General features: G+C 44.1%; 1 protein-coding gene across 3 annotated transcripts; it reads right to left on the bottom strand.

The window, feature by feature from the left end:
• Window positions 1-262: 262 nt before the first annotated feature.
• On the bottom strand, window positions 263-25,065 carry si:ch211-89o9.6 (transcription factor Sp4). 3 transcript variants are annotated; one of them, XM_031740354.2, is made up of 8 exons: window positions 24,604-25,065; window positions 20,991-21,094; window positions 20,782-20,899; window positions 18,046-18,185; window positions 11,108-11,201; window positions 10,711-10,826; window positions 2,440-2,836; window positions 263-1,656 (listed from the first exon to the last, which is right to left on the bottom strand). In XM_031740354.2, the coding sequence occupies exons 1-8, from the start codon at window positions 24,896-24,898 to the stop codon at window positions 1,007-1,009; spliced, it is 1,914 nt and encodes a 637-aa protein (XP_031596214.1). In that variant the 5' UTR covers window positions 24,899-25,065; the 3' UTR covers window positions 263-1,006. The 3 variants fall into 3 exon arrangements, with proteins under 3 accessions (XP_031596214.1, XP_039469403.1, XP_039469404.1); XM_039613469.1 differs by having other exon boundaries at window positions 11,108-11,198; XM_039613470.1 differs by lacking the exons at window positions 263-1,656; window positions 2,440-2,836 and adding exons at window positions 5,090-5,485; window positions 5,612-5,676 and having other exon boundaries at window positions 10,662-10,826.
• Window positions 25,066-26,285: the final 1,220 nt, after the last annotated feature.

Raw genomic sequence — 26,285 nt, 5'->3', positions numbered from 1 at the left:
GCGGATGAGTTAGGATCTGCTAAATAATGTTTTGTGTTCCTCTTTACAGCCTACAGGTCAGCTGTAGCACAGACTTCAGGCTTTCGTGGATGAAGAGTTTAACGCAGCACTCTAGATGAATTCTGCCTACACCTCCAATGTATTTATTAACTCTGTGAAAGTGGAAGATTTCAAAATTCACCACAGAACAAGAGAGAGAGAGAGAGGGCAACTATCCCACAGGAAAGTATGAAAAGAGCTGAAAGCACCACATTAGATCTGATGAGGATGGTCACAGGAGACTTTATATGCTCTTAAATTCAGTCTGATTATGTTCCCACTGTGGTCAAATACACATCGTGGTGACGAATGTCATGTAATGGTCTCTGTGAACTTTTCTTTTTTGAGGTGAAATAATTGTCCAGCATACACCTTTCGTGAGTTTCAGTTTAGTTTGGATTTTCTGTAACGCACATGTTTATATACAGGCTCAAAAATACAATATTTAGTGAAATGTCCCGCAGGCTTGGAAAGTGGAATTCTTTGGCTGGTAAAGATGATGTTAAAGATGTAAAACTGAAATTTTTAACCATTAGCAAGGTTGTCACCTCAGCGGTGGTCCTGAGAGCCTTTTACTGTAATCATGTGGGTCATTAATGGTCATGAGCCAAGGCATTATTACAGTCACAGGAGCCAAGGTATGACTGGGGGTTGAAATCCCTGCATTTTAGGCCACTGATAGCTGTTGTCATGAGCCACCCCCTCTGTTCAGTAAAGCTCTTTCAGTTTCTCTTCTTTTCTTTAAGCGTATACGTCCTGGAGAGCTGGCGCTCTCTCTTTAGGTTGTGCCATGCATCCGTGGAGAGGCTCTCTGAGGACCCAGAAGACAAAGGAAAAGGCTCAAAACGTCCACAGGAACACAGAGAAAGAGCTAAACTGGGTCAACTATAACCAGGGCCACAAAAAGCTGTCACTGGGCAGAGTTATACTACACTTTGACTCAAGCAAATAATAACAGCATCAGCAGTTACAGCCCTCCCCTGGCTTGTGCTCCGCAGCCTGTGGCAGACTGCTGGTGTGTCCTCAAGTTGCAGATCCAAGCAAACCTCTTCCCACACTGGTTGCAGCTGAAGGGTTTCTCCCCCGTGTGAACCCTTTGGTGTTTTTTCAGGTTTCCAGCCTCAGAGAAGTGCTTCCCACAAGTGTCACAGCGGAAAGGCTTCTCGCCTGTGTGCACTCTCTTGTGGACCTCTAGATTGGACAGGCCAGAGAAAGCTTTTCCGCAGGCTCCACATACGTAACTCTTCCTGCGGCGCTCTGTGGGCAAAGTGCATACGGCACGATTTTTATTAAGGTTAGTGAGGAGAGTTGTCCGATGCTGTGGGGCGATGGCCACCTCAGTGCTGGCCAGCGGTGCTATGGCTCCCCGGAGTGATAGAGAGGACTGTGGAGCCCCAGCAGCCTTGGTTTTACTTGTAACTCCACCTGTTTTACTGACAGCACCTGTGCTGGAGGACGGTGTGATTTGTGAGGGAGGAATGGTGCTTTCCTGTTGAGAGTAAGTGTTGCCATTTTGAAGCTGCTGCTGCAGCACTTGAGCCTGTGCTGATGTTCTCCTCCAGGAAGGCTGGGAAGATCCTGGATCCTGCATTCTCAAAGACGTGGGCACAGAACTCCCTGAGGAACCAGAGAAAACAAGGAATCAGCACGCTGTCACTGAACTCGGAGCCAGGCAGTTATATGTGATGGTTGCTTTTCAAAGATGAGCTCTATTAATTCTCCATAGGCTCGTCTTGTTCGTGTATTTATTCATTTCTCTTAGTGGTATTTTTGTGTAATACAAGTAAATATAAATATATATTAAAAATAAACAGAAAAGGACCAATGGCTGCACCTGTAAAAAACATACAAGGAAAAACAACAAATTCATACAGCAGAAACACGCAAATCAGCGACGAGAGCAGCTAAAACGAGCGTGCGCAGGCACACACACGAAGGCTGTTGATCCCTCAGTTTGAAGTTTATGTTCCGACTAAACGGCTGTCTCTTTGTTAAACTCCGCGTGCTGCTCACTATACTCACTCTGCTGGTCCACAGACTGTGACATTAGCATCTTCAGACCCTAAAGCATGCGATGTATAGTACAATAGAGACTTTTCATCACCAGTATCTTTTTGTCAGGCTTCAGCAGTAACAGCTGCCACAATGACCTCAGTGTGTAAAGGAAAGCTTAACTGAATGAGTCCAGCACACAATCACCCATCTGCTGTCGACCTGTCTGCTATCACTTTGACGACCACGCCGACGTCTCACCGATGGAAGCTTTGACAGCACACACTACTGGTTTTAAGTACGTTGATGAAACATCAATAAAGTGATCCAGATATCTGAAGGTGTGCCCAGGCAGGGCAAAACAACAGCATTAAGAGGCTGTACTGAGGAAAGCAGACAAAGTGTTACCCTGTGATGCAGACGGACGGCCTGCAGAGGAGAAACTCTGCCCTCCGCTCGGCTTCAACGCTGAGGACATCGAGGTCTGTGGTGGTTCGAGCACTTGCCAAGGCTGTCGACGAGTGTCTATGATAACGACTCTATCCTGGTCATGTTCGGTTGACTTGTTAGGAATGAATGCACATGAAGGGCCACCAGGAGCTGACACAGGGTCACTATCAGGGGCCCAGCGGGTGAAGAAGGTTTCCAGTTCAAAGAGAGAGTAGTCAGAGCTCGTGGGGTTGTTGCTGCATCGCTGCTGCTGCTCGGTTGGGTTGGCTGGCATGTTGGTGTCTGGTTCCCTCAGCTGGACCGCCACAATGCTGCTATCTTCTGATTCTGCAGGGGTCATTTGAGGTGCTGCAACCTGGAAGAAGGACAGCAGAAGAATGAGCAGGCTTTCATGACACAGACTTACAGGACTGGTTTGAAAGTTTGAAACTAACAGAAGTTTGCTCATCCTTTTTCTGAAAGAGAATGTACAGAGAATTAGTTTCTGTACAAATGTAACAGAAGCCACAAACTAATCTGTGTATGTGCTCCATTGACAGAAGAGCTGCCACAACAGTCACAGTGTGGTTACTTTAGTAATCAGAAGGTATAGACTGAGTCGCATGTCCTCTAATTAGAGCGAAAGGGCCGTCTGTCTATGATGATGATGCCACAGACAGCACAACACTTTTATTTTTCACTCAGTGTTACACTGGGCTGCTTTGGTTAGAGAAAAAAAGATGAGGTCATGAAGATCCCCACAGGAAAATTCATTTCTATATCTATATCATAAACCATAATGCAGTGACAACAACCAGGGCCTACAGAGTACAGTGGAGTCCAGCTATAAGCCAGCTCTGTGGTCAATGGTACACTGACAGGAGGATTAAGCTGGAATGTTTCTGATGGGGGGAGATGTTGGAGTACCCAGAGCATAGGGAGCCCCGCCCTGGTCCAGGTTAGAACCAAGGACCTTTCTTATTGTAAGGCTGGCAGACGTTTCTTCCTCAGACAAAGGGAGGATCTCAGACATAGACTTCAGGCAAATTTAGCTGCTTCTTCCTTTTAAACAGAGTCAGGGTTTTTGCCATTTAATTACAATGAGTCCTGGAAACTTTCCATTACAGGTCCTGGTGGGAAATATCTAGAAAATACTCCATATATTCAGTTCAATTAATTTTAACTTGTGTTTACTGATACGATAACATGGCACTAGTTTAGCACTTTAACCCCCCTCCCCCTCATCTTTACATTTTTCTAGGACAATGGGAAATAGGTGCAGCAATATATTGAAAATTGCTGCACCTATTTCCCATTGTCACCTATTCCCATTTCCCAGTTTAGCATAGTTTGTACAAGTCTAATGATGCTGAAATATTTAGTACAATATTTGGTATGAGCACATTTATTTTCCTCTTTTTCTGTCATTTCTCCAAGCAGTCTTCGGGAAAAGTTCTCCAGGCTTCTTGAAGGACATCCACAGCTCTTCTTTGGATGTTTCTGCCTTTTGTTCTGTAAAACATGATCCCAAACTGCTTCAGTGATGTTGAGGTCTGGGCTATGGGGAGGTCCATCCACGACTGATAGCGTCGTGTTTTTCTATCCAGATATGCTTTTACTTCATGGTATTTGGGATCATTGCCATGCTGAAAAATGAAGCTGCTGTCCATCAGATGCTCTTCAGATGCAACTGCGTGGTTGGTCTGAATTTTATGGTACTTTTCTGTCTTTATAATTACACCAATTTGACAAAATCCCAACACCAGTGGTTGAAATGTAGCCATACCACACCAGAAGCCCTACCGTGTTTTACAGATGGCTGTAGACACTCACTGTTGTACCTCTGTCCTGACCTTCTCCATAGTGATATCCATTTGATCTTAAAGGTTTAAGTAGCATATACAGTAAAGGTCATCACTTCATCAGACCTGTTTCACTGATTTTCAGTCCAGTTCCTGTTTAATTTTCACACTTTATCCTTTTCTCTGGCTTCTTTACAGCCACCCTCCCACTGAAACCATTTCTGATGAGGCTTTAGTGACCAGTCGATGGATCAGCCGCAGGTCCAGATGCATCTCTCAGGTCCCGTGTTTCTTACAGACATGGCTTGCAGATACTGTTGATCTGCTGCAGTTTTTTAGGTTTGGTACTTCCTCTCTCGTCATCCACACTTTGCAAAATTACTGGCTAAAAGATCTTTGAGAATTTTCTTGGCTAAACAAAAATATATTATGCCTGTGAAACTGTCATCTTTGACATTTGCTTGGTTTTAGTGACAGCCTCACTTTAAAATTGGTTGGCTGTTGTGTGTAGATGTAACCCTGAATGATTCACGGGTCAGAGTTCAGTCGCTTAACAAACACAGATGAAAGTGGTCCTGTACAGGACAGGACTGAAAATGACTGAAAACTGCAAAATCCATTTACTTTTGGAGTTCAGAGTATTGCAGTTTTTTGAGTAAACTAGTATGTTTGCATGCAGTTCTGTTTGTTTGACTGTAGGTCACTGTAAACCATCTGAACCAACTACAACACACAGAACAGGGGCTGAAGGTTTATGGTGAGGGTGACATTTCTGACTGTGTCCAAACACAAACAGGTCAGGATATGGTTGATAATAAAAACCACAGTTTTTAGATTTTCTTTAATGATTTACAGTGTAAATCATTGATACGTGTGGGTGGAGGCACTTCGAAGCCTGAACAAATGGAAAGGGTTGTGTCGGGAAGGTCATCCAGCTTAAAACCTTCACCACATCAAACATGAAGACGGAGACGAAAGTGCGAAGACAGGCAGCAAGTCAGAGGGAACAGCAGGAGTGTGGAGGTGTGAGGTCTATGAGTATAAAGGGAGAGACGGCCCGAACTTGAGGAGCTACACGTGGGTTTGAGCTGGGGGTGGGATTACATCAGGGATCTGCAGCGCTGATGGACAGGCTGATGAGGTCAGGCAGGAGTCTCTGTGGACTGTGATGTTTGCAGATGAGGGAGCAGGTGGAGGAGAGCCTGGAGAGGTGGAGGTATGCTCTGGAGAGTAGAGGAATGAAAGACAGCAGAAACAAGACAGAATACATGTGTGTGAATGAGAGAGAGACCAGAGGAAAGGTGAACATGTAAGGAGCAGAGACAGTGAAGGAGGATGAGTTTAAATACCTGGGACCATCCAGAGAGAGGTGCAGGCAGGGTGGAGTGGGTGGAGAAGAGTGTCAGAAGGACAACTGCGAGAGTGAAAGGGAAGGTTTTAGAAGATGGTAGTGAGAGCTGCTGTGATGTATGATGTGGAGACAGTGGCACTGACACAAAGACAGGAGGCAGAGCTGAAGATGCTCAGGTGTTCACTGAGAGTGAGTGGGATGGACAGGACTAGAGGCTGGGATGGTTCGCACATGTGCAGAGCAGGGAGGGTGGATGTACTGGACACAGGATGATGAAGATGGAGCAGCCAAGCAGAAGGGAAAGAGGGAGACCTCAGAGGAGGTTCATGGATGTAGTGAAGGAGAAGATGCAGGGGCATGCTGGGATAGGGTGAGGTTGAGGCTGATGATGCTGTGGAGACCCCTAAAGAGAGCAGCTGAAAGTGGAAATGCTGACACTGAGCAGACATCAGCGATGTGTGTTTGCAGAGGGTGGTTACTAGGACTATAATTAAGTGGGCAATAGTGCCAGTCCCAAAAAACCATTACAGCCTCTGCTCCATGCTTAGAACTCCACAGGGAGATTTTGTGTGTCCACCTTATTTCTGCCTCACAAAGACATGACAGCTTCAATCAAAGATCACATTTGGAGTCATCACACCTTATTATAGATTTCAACTTGTCCAGTACGTTGTTCTCTCCCTTTCTCACCATCAGTACTGGTTTCCTTGAAGCACTTCCACTATGAAGGCCTGATTCACTGTGGTTTCCCATCAAATGTTATTGTGAAACACCACCAAGTCACTGGTTCAGGTATGTGGATGACACCTGGGTGAAAATCGAATCTCAGAATCCCAGGTTCTAGTTCGATGTTTCAGGTAGCATGTAATGTTTAGCTGACCCCCGTTTAGGTGTCTGTTAGTTTCTCTCGGTCGTCCTTTGTTTTGTTTGTACTTTTGCTCAGCCAAATAATGGCTTGTTTTTCGTTCATCACCTCACTCTACCTCCATCGTCTGTTTTTGGGTCTGCTTCACCTTCAGACGTGACAACCTGGGCCTTACACTGAGCTTCTGTCTGAGTTTTCAAAGTTTTTATCTGAGTTAGTGCTCAGCTCAGATAAAATAATTATTGTGGGTGATTTTACCATCCATGTAGATGCTAAAAATGACAGCCTCAACATGGCATTTAATCTGTTATTTGTAGGGGTGGGCTAAAAAAAAATCGATATTAGTTTGAATAAAGCGACATCAATTCAATAAATCCTGAACCAATTATTAAATAAAATGTATTTTTCCAGACATGCCAGAATCTCAGCTTAAAGCTCACAAATCTATTTCAACAACCGCCGAACAGCTAAAACAGTAAATGAGAGCAGGTACATGGATTTCACACAGCGTGGATCGGTCACCCGGCAGCACGTACACGGACATGCCGTCAGGGCTGAAAATTTCACAGATTCTGATGCTGCAGGTTTTGTCACTCCGACTAAAATTGACTGAACCAGCAGCAAAAGAAGATCCAAACTACACTTCACGTTTGATAAACATTGTCATTAATTCTCTCTGACTGTTGCTGTTTTGCATCCACCACGATAAAAATCGCACTTCCTGCACAGCTCTCTCTCTCTCTGTACTTCAAGAACAGTTTCCCATCAAATCTGTTTTCTGCATTATTCTCTGCTTATTAGGGATCAGTCTACCGTTGTGTTCAGTGCTGTTGGCCCCTGTTTGTTTTTTTTCTCAAAAATGACCTCTGACATCAAAGCCTCATTTCAGCTGTTTAATATTGAAGAAATGGAAACTTTACACTCAGCTGTGTCTGTAATCAAACCTCTGTTTCCTTTCTCCTGTTTTGGCTTCCCTTCATTGGCTCCCTGTGAAATCCAGAATTCAAACTCCTGCTCCTCACATACAAGGTTTTAAATAATCAGGCCCCATCTTATCTTAATGACCTTGTAGTACCATATCACCCTATTAGAGCACTTCGCTCTCACACTGCAGGCTTACTTGTTGTTCCTAGAGTATTTAAAAGTAGAATGGGAGGCAGAGCCTTCAGTTTTCAGGCCCCTCTTCTGTGGAACCAGCTTCCAGTTTGGATTCGGGAGACAGACACTATCTCTACTTTCAAGATTAGGCTTAAAACTTTCCTTTTTGCTAAAGCATATAGTTAGGGCTGGACCAGGTGACCCTGAATCCTCCCTTAGTTATGCTGCAATAGACGTGGCTGCCGGGATTCCCATGATGCATTGAGTTTTTCCCTTCCAGTCACCTTTCTCACTCACTATGTGCTAATAGACCTCTCTGCATCGAATCATATCTGTTATTAATCTCTGTCTCTCTTCCACAGCATGTCTTTATCCTGTTTTCCTTCACTCAGCCCAACCAATCACAGCAGATGGCCCCGCCCCTCCCTGAGCCTGGTTCTGCCGGAGGTTTCTTCCTGTTAAAAGTGAGTTTTTCCTTCCCACTGTCGCCAAAGTGCTTGCTCATAGGGGGTCATATGATTGGTGGGAAAACCACAGTGTAAATCATTGATACCTGGAAACCAGTAAGGCTGCAGTTTGTGTCCATGTTTGTCCAGACTTTTCTAAAAGTAAAGACTAAATGAAATTTATTTTATTTAAATAGTGTCAAATGGCAACAACGGTCACCTCCAGGTGGCAGAAAGATCAAGGTCAACAATTTAATATAAGACCAAATGTAAAATAGGATTATGATGCAGACGACCAGCCAGAAAAGTTCAGTTATTACTTTTAAACACAAGATAGACATTCGACAGAACTAGTGTATGAATTTTTGTGCTTGCAAAAATCTGTGTTGTCAGATCACAGTGACCTTGACCTCTGACCACCATCTACCAATCCATCCATGAGTCCCAGTAAACATGTGTGCCAATCTTCAAGAAATACTCACAAGGAGTTCCTAAGAGTTTGTATTTATGATACCAGAATGGGCTAACAATCTATTACATGGATAAAACACACATACATAAAATTAAGATTTCTGCATTTATTTTGAAATTGTAAATGTTGAACAGTGGCTCACTAATCACTCCAGTCTAAAGCACACACATTTTCTAATGACCAAAAGACTTGAGTTAAAAAATGAATCAAAAACTTTCAGTCAAGTGTTTTCATGGTGAGCTTTAGAGCTGTGAGAATGAACGCTTACTGCTTTCACTTCCTGTCAACAGTACGGAATAAATTTGACTGGAACTGCCCTTGGGCACACACAGCAACACTTAGCATGACTTTACACAACATGAGTTACATAAAACACTGGATCTGCATCTTTAGAGGCCTAATAGCCTGCTAGCATGCTAAAGCTGAAACAAAACAAGTGTTGTGTTTTCAAAAGGTGAAGCTAATATACTCTGAGTGCAACAAGGTAAACGTCTGACTCTGGAGACCACAGACCAAACCAAGCAAAGCAACTCTAACCCCCCACCAAATGTCCTGTACTGAGTGGCTCACTTAAATGCAATATTATCAAATCAATTCTATTTAGGATGCCTGTAGCTCCAGTCTACGTGCTTTGGACAGGACACTAGCCCAACTTGCTCTCTGATGCATCCCTCAGAGTGTGAATGTTCGACAGAAAGCACTTAAGTATAGAAAAAGCATTTTGTAGAAATGCTTTGAGTAGAAAATCACTACCTAAGAACGAGTCCATTTACACCACTAACAAGCAGGGTACACGCTACATTTCCTGAAGCCTATTTTAACCCCACAACACGATTTTTAAAATAAGGCTACCGTATTTAACGCACTATAAGGCGCACTTAAAATCCTTAAATCTTCTCAAAAATCGACAGCGTGCCTTATAATCCGGTGCGCCTTATGTATGAATTCTGGTTGTGCTTACTGACCTCGATCCAACTTTATGTGGTACACGGTGCTCAAAAATCTGTCAAAAATGTTTTAGCACGACTTTGGTAAGCTATGAAGCCGCACCGCTTGATGGATTGTTGGACAATTCCGGCTACCGTAGTCAGGAGCCTCACAGAGTAATCTGTCAGAAAACTAAACAGCAGTGACGTTTGTAGGGTTACTGAAGTTGGGCTAGCTGCTATATAATGATGTGCTACGTGATCGCTAGCGACACAGCTATGTTAGCATAACATAAACACAGTGAAGCTGGAGGATGAACGCTAACTTTTTTCCACTCGATAAAAGTTAACGTGAGGGTTCCTGATGGTTAGAGACAAATGCAATCGCATGGCAGGATGCTGTAAACGGACCAAACTTCAGTCAGGAGAACAACTGAGATAATCCATCCACAATACGAGGTTAGTCATTAATATACTGCAACAACATGGGAATAGAGCAGCTGTGATAGAATACAGCATTAATGAATCAATGGTACAGAAGTGGAGGAAGCAAGAAGAATGAGTATATAATTATTATAATATAATCTGGTGCACCTAATGGTCTGAAAAATACAGTACTCATTAACAGTGTGTTAGCCCTTTCATCTAAGATGTTCCCGACTGTATGCCCATGTTTTGTGGATGGTGTCTCTTTAGGTGTTTTTTCAGGTTGCTGGGGTCAGAGAACTTTTCGGGGCAGAGCGAGCACTGGTACGGTCGCTCCCCTGTGTGGATGTTCCTGTGGATCTTCAAATTCCACAACTGGGAGAATTTTTTACCACAGATGGTGCAGCCATATGGCTTCTCTCCAGTATGGGTTCTCATATGAGATTCCAAATTTGCTGGAGCAGGAAACCTTTTCCCACAGAAACTACAGACACAATCCCTCTTCGTGGGATTTTTTGGGCCCTGACTTGGACCTGGGTGCAGAAACTGTTGAGACCCCTGGACTGACAGGTGTCCTGCTTGCGTCTGACCTGACACCTGACTTTGGCTGGACTCATCTGACAGATCAATAACAGGAAGCTTCTGCTCAAAGGGATAAGTGGTCAGCTTTCTAGAATTCTCAGCGGCCGATCCCCTCTCTGTTGCGTTCTCAGCGGCCGATCCCCTCCCAGAGCTGCCAGGCTCTCCTCCAGTGAGTGTGCCAGGCAAGTATGAGAGTGGAGCGAAGTGTGAGGACAGCCCTGGAAGTCTCTCACCGTAACCGCCCCCTCTATTAGTCCACAGCGAAGAATGGCCACAGCTGACCTCTGAGAAGCCCCGCCCAGAGTCCTGCAGGTCGGATGGCTGATTGGTGGACATCTGTGTGGTTTCATCAAAGGGCAGCACTCCTCTGTAGTCGTCTGTGCTGGACTCCACCAACCCTGGACACAGACAGATTCAGAGTCATGTTCTCACCCAGGTAGGGTTAAATGGACTCAACATTCTCACAGGGTTTTCTGGAGCGCCAATCTTTGATGTTGGGCAAAACATCAGATGATGCAATATGATGACTGACGACTCAGTTCTATTTTATTTATATAGCACCAAATGACAGCAACAGTTGCCTCGAGGGGACACCTGTTTGATGTCATCAGTCTGCTGTAGTCGGAGTCAGAACACTTCCTAAACTGATCTACAGTTCACAGTGAACGGGTCTGCTCACCTTCCTGTATGCTGAGGCACGGCCTGTTCTGAGGTCTTGTCATCGGCTCCACCTCCTCTACCTTCACCAGCACCACATCTGGCTCCTCATCCTTCTGCCCACACAAAGAAAACATAGGAACTGTCTGATGCAATACACAACATAGAAGATAAAGACACTAAATACCAGTGAAAACAAAGTCAAACTACTGTACAATCACTCAAAAACAATCAAAAGCAATACAGAACCACGATAAAACAAAACAAAAATAAACACAAACATAACACCGGTCGCAGCAGATGGCCCCGCCCCTCCCTGAGCCTGGTTCTGCCGGAGGTTTCTTCCTGTTAAAAGGGAGTTTTTCCTTCCCACTGTCGCCAAAGTGCTTGCTCATAGGGGGTCATATGATTGTTGGGTTTTTCTCTGTATGTATTATTGTAGGGTCTACCTTACAATATAAAGCGCCTTGAGGCGACTGTTGTTGTGTTTTGGCGCTATATAAATACAATTGAATTGAACTGAATAACTAACCAGAGGATGTCAGCAGAAAGCCAGATTATACAGAAAAAGGTTTGAACTGTTTTTTAAAAGACTCCACAGAGTTGGCTGAACAGAGCCGGGGAGGTAAACTGATAAACAGTTTCAGTGCTACAGACTCAAACGCTCTGTGCCGCCCAGTCTTCAGTCTTATACGAGGAAAACCTAACAGGTTTTGAGCTTGTGAGCAAAGACAGCAGACAGCAAGTATTTTGGAGCTTGTCTGTATGTAAGTGTGAGAATTTGAAAATCTAAAATCAACTGAAAGCCCCTGAAAATGAATAGAAGGGTAATGTGAACTTCCTAGCTGCAGCATTTTGTATGACTGGGAGGCGTGAAAGAGACGATACGCATAACCTGGTAAAAAGGGCATTACAGGGGTCTAGGCACGCTGATGCATGAACGGTTGCCTCTGGTTCAGAGCAGAACACTACAGCTCACAGTTTAGAATAGAAAAGAAACAGGAACGTGACATCAACCCTATGCATGTGAGCCAAAGTTCAGAATGAAACATTACATCAAGATTAGGAAAACAGGTCTTCACAGAGGAGCGGATTCTTGAATACATATCAGCAGGATCTATAATGTAGCCTCAGTCTTGTTGGAACCAAAAATAATACATATATTTATTATTGGAGAAGCGGTCACAATCCTGGGATAGTCAATTCAATTCAATTCAATTTTATTTATATAGCGCCAAATCACAACAAAAGGCGCCTCAAGGCGCTTTATATTGTACAGTAGATAGCACAATAATAGATACAGAGAAAAACCCAACAATCATATGACCCCCTATGAGCAAGCACTTTGGTGACAGTGGGAAGGAAAAACTCCCTTTTAACAGGAAGAAACCTCCGGCAGAACCAGGCTCAGGGAGGGGCGGGGCCATCTGCTGTGATTGGTTGGGGTGAGAGAAGGAAGACAGGATAAAGACATGCTGTGGAAGAGAGACAGAGATTAATAACAGATATGATTCGATGCAGAGAGGTCTATTAACACATAGTGAGTGAGAAAGGTGACTGGAAAGGAAAAACTCATCATGGGAATAGTGAACTAGTGTGGACAGCCTATCCAGCTGCTGAGGCTCAAACATTTGTCAGTGCCACAGAAACAAGAAACACTGGAAAAGAAGGACGTTAAAGGAAAACAACAATGGCCCCAGGACTGAACCTTTTGAACCCCACAGGTTAGAGATGCAGTATAAAAGGAGAACTAGCTCACCCTAATTAGAGATGGCACGATACCACTTTTTTTATGTCCGATACCGATATCATAAATTTGGATATCTGCCGATACCGATATGAATCCGATATAGTGTGTTTTTTAATCAATAAAACTGTTTTTTTAATATCTTGCTGCATTTTGTATAAGTTCATACTCAAGTTTAAATAAACAACAACACTAAAGCTATTCTGTTATACCTGTATGCAAAAAATACACTGCACCCAAAATATTTCATAGTGCAGCAACACTGATCAATCTAATAAACTTAAACCTGCTCCATCCTCCCTATTCTGGTATTTTAAAGAGTACTTAGCAGAAATATTAAGCAACCTAACTAATAGGGTTGCAAACTCCCAGCAAAAAAAAAAAATACGGACCCACCCCCCACCCTCCACCTCATGATGCTTAATCAACGTAATTAACTTTAATTTGATGCAGTGTGAAAAAAAAAATGCACAGAATTAAATTATTTTTCAAGAATAATTAAATAGATTCAACATCTTTCTTCAACAGAGTTGCAGACTGCACAGATGGTACCTTCCCAAAGGAAAAAGTACTATAGCTTACTAGGGTATATTAGACTTAACAGTTACTATATACAGTAATGGACTTCTATACATTTTACATCAGATTAAAACTTTGGGTGTAAGATTCAGATAATTATTTATTAAAAGCTAGACATTTTAAATGAGAATAAGAAAGAAAAGTATGTCTTTGTGCCCCCTTTTCCCTGTTCATGCCCTATCGGCCCCCCTGGCTACACTTTGCTAGATCCGCCCCTGCACAGTTACCAGAAAAGGATCCTGGTGTAGAAAGTAATATTAAATACATTCTAACAACAGCTTATCAAGCTTAAACGTGCTGCTGTTGTTCAGCCGCTGGTTTCCTCTTTCTGGTGCAAAGTGGGCCAAAAACAAAGAAGAGAGACGGACTCGCGACAGAAAAGCCGATCAGCTGATCATTAAGCAGTTTCACGATTGAAGTAGCCGCAGGAAGGTGAGGGAGAGAGAGAGGCAGTCGCTCCATATATCGGTTGTTAAACTTAACGTGGGGGCGCTTTACAAACATTCAGAGATGAACTTACACACTTGCTTTACTTCTCTCTGGGATAACTTCCTCGGAGATGAAATGCTGGTTTGGTAGCGAGGCTACAAATACACACAGCCGCTCTATCACGTGAGCACACTGCTCCGACGTGCTACGGTTATGAGCCGAGTTACGCGGTGTCGCAAGTTTTGTGAGGTGCTTTTTTGATATTTAATGGATCGGATTACATTTTTGATTTCTCACCGATATCCGATCCAGCAATTTACGTCAGTATCGGACCGATACCGATACGTAATATCGGATCGGTCCATCTCTAACCCTAATACAATGTCTTTCCAGATAAATAGGAAGAAAGCCAGTCTAGTGCTGAGCTGGAGATACCAGCCAAAACACTGAGCCTATTAAATATTATGGTAACAGAATCAAACGCTGAGGTCAAGAAATATGAGTACACAACAATTTTCTGGTTTGCATCTTGGTCATAACTGGACTAGCTCGTTATCCTCTTCAGGTTATTTGACGGAGTTTGTCCAACCAGTCTGCAGGTGTTCTGTGGGAGAGACATTCAGTCACGTCCCTCAGGGGATCCTGTGGGCGGGGCTTCAGGAGTATGTGGTCTGGTCCATTTAGTCCCTCAGAACTGCAGTGACAGCTTGGTGCAGCCAAGGTATATTTTTTGGTGGTCCCAAGAGGTCATGTGGTGACTTTAGCTCAGGAAGTAGAGCAGGTCATCCTCCTCCTCTACTGCCTAATCGGAAGGTTGGTGGTGATCCCTGCCTGCTCCAGTTAGTATCCTTGGGCAGGATACAAAGCACTTAAGTATGGTAAAAATGCTTGAATGAATGGATGCTGTGTAAAAATCTTTGAGTGCTCAGCGTAGAGAAGCACTAGAGTAGAGCTGTGACTTCCTGCGACCTCTCTCAGATAGCTTGGGAACACCTCTCTGCCCCTACCTGGATGGCCAGGGAGCAGGAGATCTGGGTTATCTGCTTGACTGCCACCCCCACGAGTTGTTAGAAAATGGATAAATGGACAAATGTGGTTTCTGTGTTATTATCACTGATTTGAAGTAAGCTCTGCAGTACAACAGCCGAGGACGCCTTCATGCAGGTGTCAAGGGTTACATCTGATGCTTTATTTATAATTTATCAGCTGTAATGTTTCTGCAGGGTCTGAAAACAAACAACCCACACCTTTGAGGTAAAGGACAACATTTTATTCCTTAATGAAATGATGCATGCAGAATGTGGAATATTCAGCTAATAAACCTACCAAAATGAACAATGCTCTGACGCTAACATGAGCTACAAATAAATGTAGACTCGGTAACTAAAATACTTTGCAATTCAAACAAAAGGCATTTCTAATCAATTCCAAGCCAACAGTGTGTAACAAACATCACTGTTACTAACTGCTAGGTTAGCGGTGTTCATGCTTAGCACAGTCTCCCTCCCAAAGGTTAAAACAGCCAGTCTGAAAATGTGACTGTACACATTTTAATGTAACAGCTGATACATCTAGTGGTTCAGATGTAAACAATGTGCTTTTGTGGGCCACAAACCTTTGACAGCAGGTCACTGCGAGTACTGACGGCAGCAGAGTTTGTTTCACAGAGACCCAAAGGTCTCGTCATACATGGTGCCACTCTGTGCCACACAGTGAGGTTGAGTCACGCTGTTGCACTGGCTGACACGCTCGTTCATTACCAAGAGCGCACTGCAGTTTTTCCCCTTGTACAGTAGTGACACACACTGTCTGAATACCTTACTGATCAAACTAATGCAGATTCACCCACAGCACACAGTCTCAGCCCAAGCAGCACAGATAAAGGTAGCACAGTGCTGAGCCTTTGAACAGGAACAACGTGTGCTCTTAACCTGGGTGTAGGGCTGTGCGATATGACCAAAATCCCATATCCCATATCCCGATAACCATATATATCGCAAAATAGTGAATTTTCTGTAAATTCTGTGAATCTCGGCCAACTCGACCTGTGTGAAGTGTTTTCAGCTGGGCGTCGTGTACCTGCAGTCCAGTGTTTTGACCGATGCATTAAACTGTACATTTTCAGACATAGGTTGTAACAGTCGCCATTTTCTTAGTGAGTATTTATTAGACGGCGTGCTGCAGGGAAAAGCCCGCAGCACGCGGAGTGTAGAGAGTCTAAGGTTTATTTGGAGCACCTGACGGCTCTTTTTGCTTCCCGTCCGTAAACTCTCTCCACAGTCGGTCATGTGATTCTTGTGTAGGTATTAGAAGAGGTTTGTCATGTTTGAGTCTGAGGTGTGGACCAGTTTCCTGCATAATTTGCATCATACAGTTTTCTGGTCCGTGTCAGACTTTTCCTAAGCAAACCATGTCCATGCTACAGAGGCAGCCCCTCGGTTAGGAATAAGGTCCTCGATTTGTTTGGACTGGTCCTTCTGTTTGTCATCAGTTTATTTTGAAAAATCTCAACAGGATCTTAAGCTTTATTGTGAAAGGTTTATGTGGAAAATAAACAAGCGCACGGCGGAGCCTCATGCTGGGTTTACCGTCGTTGTTGCTAACGACAACACGTAAAAACAGTCGCTTGTCCGTCCGTAGTGTAGTTATTTTAAATATAAAAGAAAGAGAGAACTTTAAGAAATGAATATAGCCACTACAGTGACCGTCAAAACCATGAAAAAATATTGATGTAAACTGTTTATTTTGTGTCACCATGAAACAAACGATAGCGTACTCCAAAAGTTGATTCTGTTCATCTACGTCAAGATGAACAGAATCAACTTTTGGAGTTTTACTTACCTGGATGATTGAGCATGCATCAAAACGATAGCGTAATATGAAAGGATAGCTGTTTTCATATCGCCATCAGAGACATATCGTCCTATCTTACAGCCCTACCTGGGTGCTTACTTTGGTTTTACGACTGGAGATGTAACTTCAACCTTTTCAATTCAGCTTCCTGAAAATATTTCAAACATGTTTTTGTAAACTACGATTTGTTTTATTATAAAGTCATTATTATAGACGCCATGAAAAAAAAAAGCTATGTTGAAGTGTTTTTTTACAAATCATACATGACACCTATAACATCACAGCGTGTGGCTTACAGACTACGCCTGCACGGGGGGCATACACAAAACCAGCAGAGCGAGAACTAGGACACTGGACCTGACCAATCAGAGCAGGCCAGGCGAGGGTGGCTCTGCTACCTGCTTTTACAGAAAACACACACAGATGTGGAAGCAAAGAGAGCTTCACTCTGCTTTACAGTTCTGCTGTAACGGCTAGCTGACACACTGCCCTGACTCCAGCGTTGAGTATCATGTGGGAGGAGTGTAAATTTCACTTGTGTAAAAACAAAGACTGTAGTCGGCCAATCTGTTTTACAGTGAGCCATGCCTTTTTACAGGAAACCTTGTATTTCATTAAAATGTCACCACAGATTTACTTTCCATTCTGTCCAGCACAAAGCAGCCTTCCAGTGTCTCTCCTGGACCGCTACATCTTTCATACAAGAAGGCAGTTCATTTACACTCCCAGGTCTCTTCGTTGTAAATGTCAGCGTGGCTCTTTTGTTGGTGTGTTTTCAGGTTTCTTATCCAGGCAAATCCCCTGCCGCACACCCCACAGGTGTATGGTTTCTCCCCAGTGTGGACTCTCTGGTGTTTTCTCAGGTTCCCGGCCTCTGAGAACATCTTCCCGCATGTGGAGCAGCTGAAAGGCTTCTCCCCTGTGTGGACACGCTGGTGGATCTCCACTTTCTTGGGCCGGTTAAAAGCTTTGCCGCAGTAGCTGCAGGCAAACAGTCTTTCCCTGCCAGTTCGCGGGAACGCTTTGCTGCTGTCAGTGAAGGGCCGGGGCAAGGAAAACACATTGTCATAGCGACTCCAGCCATTAACGCCAGAAGAAGTTGATGGCAAATCGACGGCCGCCATCGAGTACGAACACGACGGACTTGTTCCTTCCACATCAACATTTGAGGGCTCGTCAAAAAACTCCCCGACCAACGAGTGACCAGTTTTATCGATGTCACACAAGACGTCAAACTTTGAGTCGCTGCTGCCATCATCGATATACCGGTGTGGGATCGCCGCTTCCTGCAGCGAGTCTCTGCCTTCAACAGAAGCACTGAGTTCACACTTAAGAGGAGAGGAGCCACTGACCTCCACTCCTCTGCTGCCGGTAAGCTTCGTCCTGCATGCCTGGCTCTGCGACTGGGACCGAGTAGACACGGACTGGGCGTCCTGGTCCTCGGGGCCAGGCATCCGACCTTCAGCTCCATGAGGGACACACTCCATCAGCCCTTCAAACAGAGAAAGAAAACACAGTTTACCATTACACTCAATTAATAGAGCACTATTCTATAATGCTAACTGCTATTTAAGTACTGGCTGTAACACGTGTGGATACGCAGCTCTGCACACTCTCAGGGAAAACAGGGAGACGACTTTCAGAGTTACAGATGTAGAACGAGGCACAACGTTTCTCCAAAGTCTCTAACAGCTACTGTTGGCTGCTCCCGTCACAGAGGAGTCGCCACGGAAGCTTTCTGTCGAATGGCCTTCCTCACTGGGCCAAAAAACGTTGATTTGTGTCTCCAAGAACCACCCAATCATTCACTTTGTGAGTGACTCCATTAACCACCACACTGTGAAACATCCTCTGAGGTCTCTAATATGTTAAATAGATTCTTGTATGAAAATATTTTAGCAGACCTCGATCTGCACAGAGTCTGACTGGCAGCATATTGATTGTTGGGCATGACGATGATCCCGGTCACACCGCCCATCATTACTGAAGCAGCGTGGGCTCAAACCTGACAGAGGAGCCCGGAGAACTGGTCCTGAAGACCACATCGATATCTGAGCTTACAGTCTAAGACCAGAAACTACTGCTGTTTGAGCTCTCTGCAGTTTCACAACACTGACACATCAAATCTCAGAAATAAGAGAGGATGTTTTTTACCATGACGGTCTAAGCAGATCTAGAAAAACATGCAAGGAAATGTTCACCGACTCTCACATGTGAACTTTACTTGCCCCTGCTCATCATCACACCCAGTGTGGGAGGAGTCACAGCTGTTATGAAACAACATGGCTGTAGCAGCGAGTCCTGTTTGGATTTGCATCGTTTTAGTGTTTTTAATATATGAGCTGTTCTACAATGTTTTAACTCTTTTTGTGGTCAAACGTGTTTAATATACAAACAAACAGCTTTAGAGAACATGAAACACTGCTGTGCTCTGTTCTACCTCCAGCACTCATGTCTTGAAATATGTGAACCTCTCTGTTGGAGAAATTATAAAAACTCCTCAATGCATTTTTTTTTTTGCTTGGATGCATTTAATGCAGAGCGCAGCTTGTAAGCACGCTGCTTAGAGCTCCAGTTTACATTTGTGCCTAAAAGCAGACCTGCTGTCGAAGCGTACAACAACACGCAACAGCACAGCAAACCTGAGAACAGCCACACACTCGCTCTGTGTGAGGCTAACACACACACACACACACACACACACACACACACACACACACACTCTCCACCTGATGCAGCAGATGTGACTGTCGCCGCTCTTTGTTCCTCCTCTTTATTTAAAAATCAAAGGTCCTCCAGGAGGACAGAGTAACGTCTTCATGTCTGAGTTTAGGCTGTATGAGTACAGTTAGAGTTACAAATGTGTACGACGTGACAAGCCTAACTACGCTCTACAAATGTAAAGCTTTGACTTCTGAGGACTCGAGTGCTTCAATCCAAACACAAATGTGACCAAGAAACTATTTTACTGACGCCTACATCCTAACCTGAATACTTGACATGTCTGTGCACACCAGTGTCTAAACCTACACGTCTCACCTCTGTCACTCACTAACAAACTTATTTACTCATTTAGGACGTTTTCTTTAAAAAGTATAATTTTAATATGACTCCAAAAGTTGAATCTGTTCATCTGGACGTAGCGTTTTGTGGGAGAAACGTTTCGTCACTCATCCAAGTGACTTCTTCAGTCTCAGCTGACTGCAGGTTTCCCCAAACCTTATAAACAGTACATTTGCATAACGACTGAAACCAGCCCACTGAAGGAACAATGGGCTGTGAGGTCAGTTCCTTAATCATAATTATGCAAATTCCCATGACCATTGATCAACAATCACTGACCAAAACCCACTGATCAAAGAACACTGATCAATGGCCATGAGTCCCATTCACAGAGAGTTGAGTACCATTCACAGAGACGTACTGTTTATAAGGTTTGGGGAAACCTGCAGTCAGCTGAGACTGAAGAAGTCACTTGGATGAGTGACAAAACGTTTCTCCCACAAAACGCTACGTCCAGATGAACAGATTCAACTTTTGGAGATTTACTTTCCTGGATGATTGAGAATGCATCAAGACATTTTAATATGACACATAAATACATACACATAAAATGGCTCAGTTGTACAGATGTTGTACAGATGCTGTATACAGTTAAATGACAGTGATGATTTGTTCACCATGACAGACATGTGTGCTGTCTCTTTGGATCGGTTAGTATTGTTATTGTCTGATCACAGTCAGTAAAACTGTCACTGGAGCTCTGAGTGCTCTCCCAGTGGGAATCCCCACACGCTCAGCTGTGTGTCTGTGTTGGGACCACTCACAGCATTAACCACACATGCTTTATGTCCATAGTCAACTTCAGAATCACCAATTAACCTTACATGCATGTGTGTGGACTGTGGGAGGAGCCGACCCTTGTTCCTCTGAGGCGACGCCTCCAACCACGTGCATGTGCGGTTTAAACTACGACTGAAGGTGTTAAGATGGAGCATTTTTAAACTGTAGCACGGCATGTTGTGTGGAAATATCCCAGTGTCAGTACTCATCCACTCAGCAGCCTTAGTGTTTCTGTCTGTACTCACCATCATCTCCTATAAGTGATGTACTTTGCTCCGCTTCTTCATCTTGAGACGTGGCTACCTGCACCTTCTCCTCTTTCACCAGCACTGCCTCCGGCTCCACCAACTCCACATCTGGAGACTGCACAGCAACAGGGAATCATCTCTCGGTCAGCCAATAGCAGCTTCACACAGCAGCGTGCACATACGCTAACCTGTGATGATGTGCCTACCTTACTCTGCATGCTTTCAGACAGGATCAGTTCACTGGTTGCATCTCCACCTGCAGCTCTGCTGGACCACAGAAGCACCTCCCTCTGCTGGTCAAACACGTCACCTACACGACAGAAAAACTGTCTTCAAATGCTGATGCATGTTATTCTCATGTTTGGCTCACATATTACACTACTGTAAGTGAACGCCAACACTGCTCTGTGTCAGTGTAAATAGATCCCGCCCCTCAGTCTCTATAGGGCAGTAATGCCAGAGCCCACCTGTTTATTTTAACCATGATGTGGGTCTGACGGTGTGTTTGACAGGCAGACGTTACTTATTTTACTGTGTTCAGCTGTATCAGCATTTTACCAGAGAAACTTTATTTTATCCAATATTTCAGTGTTACAGTTAATATTCATCTTCCTGTTGCCCCATCATCCGTGTTATTAATCTCTGGCTCTCTTCCACAGCATGTCTTTATCCTGTCGCAGCAGGACATAAAGCACCTTGAGGCGACTGTTGTTGTGATTTGGCGCTGTATAAATAAAATTGAATTGAAAAAAAAACCAAACAGTTTTATTATGTAATACTATGTGTTTTGCTAAAGATCTGTTCTGTCGATAAAACCTTTGATTTCAGTTTGATTTTGTCTAAAATGTGATGTGTACATTGGTGGGGATTTCTGTGCACATGCCATGCATTCACACTCAAACATCAGCTGGTGTTCTGCATAAATCATGTGTTTGATTATTCCTGCCATTTAAACTACACTTCCTGATCCAAGTGAAAGGCTTGCAGTGTTGAGCTGCAGGGTTCCTCTCCATCTGAAACACACTCTCAGATGCTAACCTGCAGCACGGCCAACACAGCTGTGCCACATCACATCAGACCAGTCTAAATTACTACGTGATTAATAAAGTGTCACATTGTGATATCACTGCTGTAGCAATGGCATTTACATTCTGTAATGCACAGAACGATGACACAAACGCGTCAGCCTCAGAGGCAGATTTATTACAAAGGATCTACGTCAACGTTCTCCTGACGGCGCTTCGCATGACACGCACAACTGTGGAAACAACAAACCCCTGTTTAACCACCTGAGGCAAAAAGACAGCGTGCAGTGCAGGCTATGAAGCTGGGGCTGTGTCCACACGTACCCGGGTATTTTTGAAAACGCAGATTTTTCTATGCGTTTGCACCTTTCGTCCACACGTAAACGGCGTTTTCGGTCACTGAAAACGGAGATTTCTAAAAACTCCGGCCAGGGTGGATATTTTCTAAAACTCCGTTTTTGCATTTACCTGTGGACGAGAAAAACGGAGAAAACGCAGCGTCAAAGGTGTGCGCCTTTTTTGACGTCACACTGTGCGCCACGTTGTTGTTTCGGTGAAATGAATTTCTACAATACTGTTACTGTTAATTGTACTCTCTGCAGTGTTTAAATGCTTACATATACACACACAGTTACTGTCCCCCCCACACATACGACTCGGTTCTGTTTCTATGCCCCATCTTTGTTTACTATTTCCCACCGAGGCTTCTAGACTTCTGATTGGCCAACATTTCTACACGGTTAGGAATATAGCGCCACCTGTTGCTTTGGCATGTTCCTAGCAGCGTTTTCCTTCATTTCTGCCTTTACGTGTGGACGGGATTATTTTTTAAAACGGAAACGGAAAATCTCCGTTTTCAAAAATGCCCGTGTACGTGTGGACGTAGCCTGGAGATACTAGCAGCCACTGATGTGCCACCCAAATGTAAATAAATGACTCCACCGAGCATCACTCGAGCGACGTGGTTACTGAAGTGTTTGGCCAAGTATTTGATTCAAATGGTGGAAACCCGAGACTTTAAACAGCTGGTTAGAAAACTTAAAAAGCTAAAAAGGTGTGAAAATACTGTGCAGGTTCCTAAAGAGTTACATCAGGGTTGGTTTTTGTTGAGCAGTCATTTTATAGAGTAAAGAAATCTGACTAACTGATAACTCGTGAAGAAGGGCTGGGATTCAGTTTGCACTTCTTCCACATCGATTTCAAACTGGATCAGGACAGGGGCAGAGATATACATCGTTTACATGATCAAAAGTCTCTGTGCTGGTTTCCATCGTGTCCTCATTAGGACAGAGGTTCGTGTTGGTGTCACTTGGGACCAACAGATTACAACACACATCTATGCCAGGCAGTTCAGGGGACACTAGAGCCATCTGCTGTCATATCCATATAACGAGGGCTGGCCAAACGACCGTCTGTGTGACCATCTTCTTCTCGTCTCCTCTGCTGTTTTTAGTCTCTTCCCACCTGCACCGCTTTTTCAACTGATGCAGGGATCTAGAGTGCGACCAATTTAGTCACATATGCGACCTAATTTCTCAGTGTGCGACTAAACAAAAAATCCTAGATCACACCGGTGACACCAGCTGTTCAAGTAAAAAGAAAAAAGTCACCACAACCCTGAAAGTCTCCGTGTGGTCAACAACAGACACACATTAAGCCCATATCATGGTCTAACCAATCAGAGATAGTCAAGAGCGGGACCTCTCTGATTGGCCATGGTCCAGATATTCCTGTAGGCCTATGTGTATGTGTACGTTTGAAAGTGCAGGCGGATACAGAGAGGTGAGCAGCCTCGGCCTGACAGCAGTAAATGTAGCTGAAGATGAAAAGAAGAAAAAGGCCAAATTACAGGAGTTACAGGAGTTGGCCATCTGAGGGCCATGTGACTGCAATGGAGGATTGTCCATAAGATATCAGGCTGTGCAGATACTGAGATGTTCAGTTTGAAGCCTGTGAGATACTCTGAGGTCCTTTTAGATTTTCTTTTCATTGAATATATCTTGAGATGTTTTAAGGTTAAATTTCAGCTCAGTAAAGCACTTTAAGCACTTTTTCAGTAACTTATGGTTCCTGTAGAACTGTGCTCCAAATAAAGAACTTTGTGTTGACAAGATTGTTCATTAATCATTTCCAAATCAATATTGTCTGTATGGACAGCAATTCTTTTTTAAAAAGTCAACATGTAAAACTGCGGTGTTAAGTGATGCAGTTGAAAAATTTGGGTGCACCTATCTTTTGTCCTGGTGCACCTAAGAAAAAACGTTAGGCGCACCAGTGCAACCGTGGGAAACCTTAGTCTAGAGCCCTGTGACGTACTGTGTGTCTAAAATAACAGTACAGGGTGACAAACATGAACCAAGATCGCGTTTGTCCCAAAGCCAAGAATGGGAGGCTTATTATTGTCACACGGTACAAATAAGCTGAAAACAGCCAATCAGAAAAGAAGATGGGATTATATTTAAATACAGATTTAATGTAGGATTGTTCTACATGTGCTCTGTAATGTACTAATATAACAGCTGATGGGCGGAGATGTTCATTTAAAAACAGTCGAATGAGTCTCGATGAAGAGATTTCTGACAGTTTGCATGAATGAACAACAGAGATGCTCATGTCTCCACTTTGCGTGTCCTCCCTGCACACCGGAAAAACGAGCTAGGCACACTGTAGCCCCGGCTCTATCCAGGGTCCAGACTTTTTACAACATAATGACACAAACGCGTGGGCGAAGAAGGCCTGATGTGGTTTCAGACTGGACTCTTCTTACTGCTCGCATTATTCGTGCTAACCGTACCGGTGGGGGTGGAGGGCTCTCGGAGCCTGTCGCTGCCGTTTATCTGCACCCTCGACCGGCTGCTGTTCAGGGCACTCTCCCGGAGCCTCCTCTCGGCATTTCCCCGGGCCATCTTCAGCTCCAGCAGGTGTAGTTTCCTCTTCAGTGCCTTGTTCTCTCTCTGGCACTGAGACATCTGCAACCTCACCACCGCGTAGTCGTCGTCCACTAGCTTACAGATTTCCGCCACCGCTGCGTTTGCTAGGACCTCCATGATGGAGGCCAGCTGAGTCTGGAAGGCCAGGCGGTTGGACATGGCTGTTAGCCGCTGGCTGGCTGCTCTGTCTTTGCTCTTTCACTGCTCGAGAAAGGCTAAGAAACTCCTGGAGGTCGTTCACACCATTGCAGCACAGCTAGCAGGTAAACACTAGCGCCTCTCACCGCTAAAGTGTATGTCTTGTTTGACGGCGGCTCACAGCCAGTTTGCCGTAACAGCGCCACCCCTTGTTCCGGAGGATGTAATGCTGCTCGTAGATCGGAGGTGGCGCTAGAGCTCCAACTTTCTGAATTGGAAATCCGAGTTGAGATTGTTCAGATGTATGTTTGTCACCAGATCACCTTATTTAGCTACGACTCTGAATTTGTCTAATTCCTTAACAGCGGCTAAAATAACAGAAACATCAGACTGTGGCTGGATAACAATATCACAATATCTTTTATAATCTCAGTTAGGAGTGTACTGTATGACACAAGTTCATTTCATCTGGCTGTGCTGATAGAGTTAAAACAACTTGTCCAGCCACGCCATAAAGATACAGCAGCAACTTGGGGTTCAGTTTCTTGCCCAAGGAATCAAACCACCAACCTTCCTGTTAGTAAGTGACCTGCCCTGCCTCCTGAGCTACAGCCACACCTACTGCTAAGCACAATACCTTCTGCCGTCATGTTTTTATCTATTAAATTATAAAAATAATGATAACTGGGTGTGTATGCAAATGTAATAATTACAATTGTGGAACACTGAGACACGCACGAAGATCTAACTGCTGTCGTCTCATACATAACGCCATTAAGGCAAACAGAATGTCTCCACAGAGAGGATGTGCAGGTAAATAGTGGTTAGGGTCAAGTCAGTGTAGCCACGTCTGAAGTGACAGCTCTGGAGCATACAAATGACAAAGTGACAGCACACAGCAGAAATGATGAGCACAGCATAGCGAGGTTCACTGCAAACCTCCTACATATTTAATGACATCAACACTGAAACATGTCATGAAAGAATACTCGAAGGCAAAGTATTTGTTTTAGCTGCTACAGCCGATTACACCCAGACACCAACACACACTAACACGACTCTGATATATATGTTTCACTTTACATCTTTTTACAGTCCTGTGATGTGTTGAAATGTGGACTATGAATGTCTGACATTAAAAAGATTCATCTTCAGGCCTGGAAAAAGCTTCTCCAGTCAGGCATCCAAAAATAATAATAGCAATAATCCAAATGTAATGCCTTCTATGGGAAACAAATCATGAGGCTAACTCTCTTCACAACAGCTTATTACATTTCCATCAATTCAACATGAATGTGGAGTGCACACACATAAATGTAGTCATTAGCACAACGAGAAGGTGCGAGCTTGGGCTACAAGATGTGCTTCAACAAAGTGCCAACACTTCAGAGTCACTGCACACGTCTGA

Source organism: Oreochromis aureus, linkage group 6, assembly GCF_013358895.1.
Source record: "Oreochromis aureus strain Israel breed Guangdong linkage group 6, ZZ_aureus, whole genome shotgun sequence".
NCBI lineage: Eukaryota > Metazoa > Chordata > Actinopteri > Cichliformes > Cichlidae > Oreochromis > Oreochromis aureus.
This window is presented reverse-complemented; position numbering and strand designations above follow the sequence as displayed.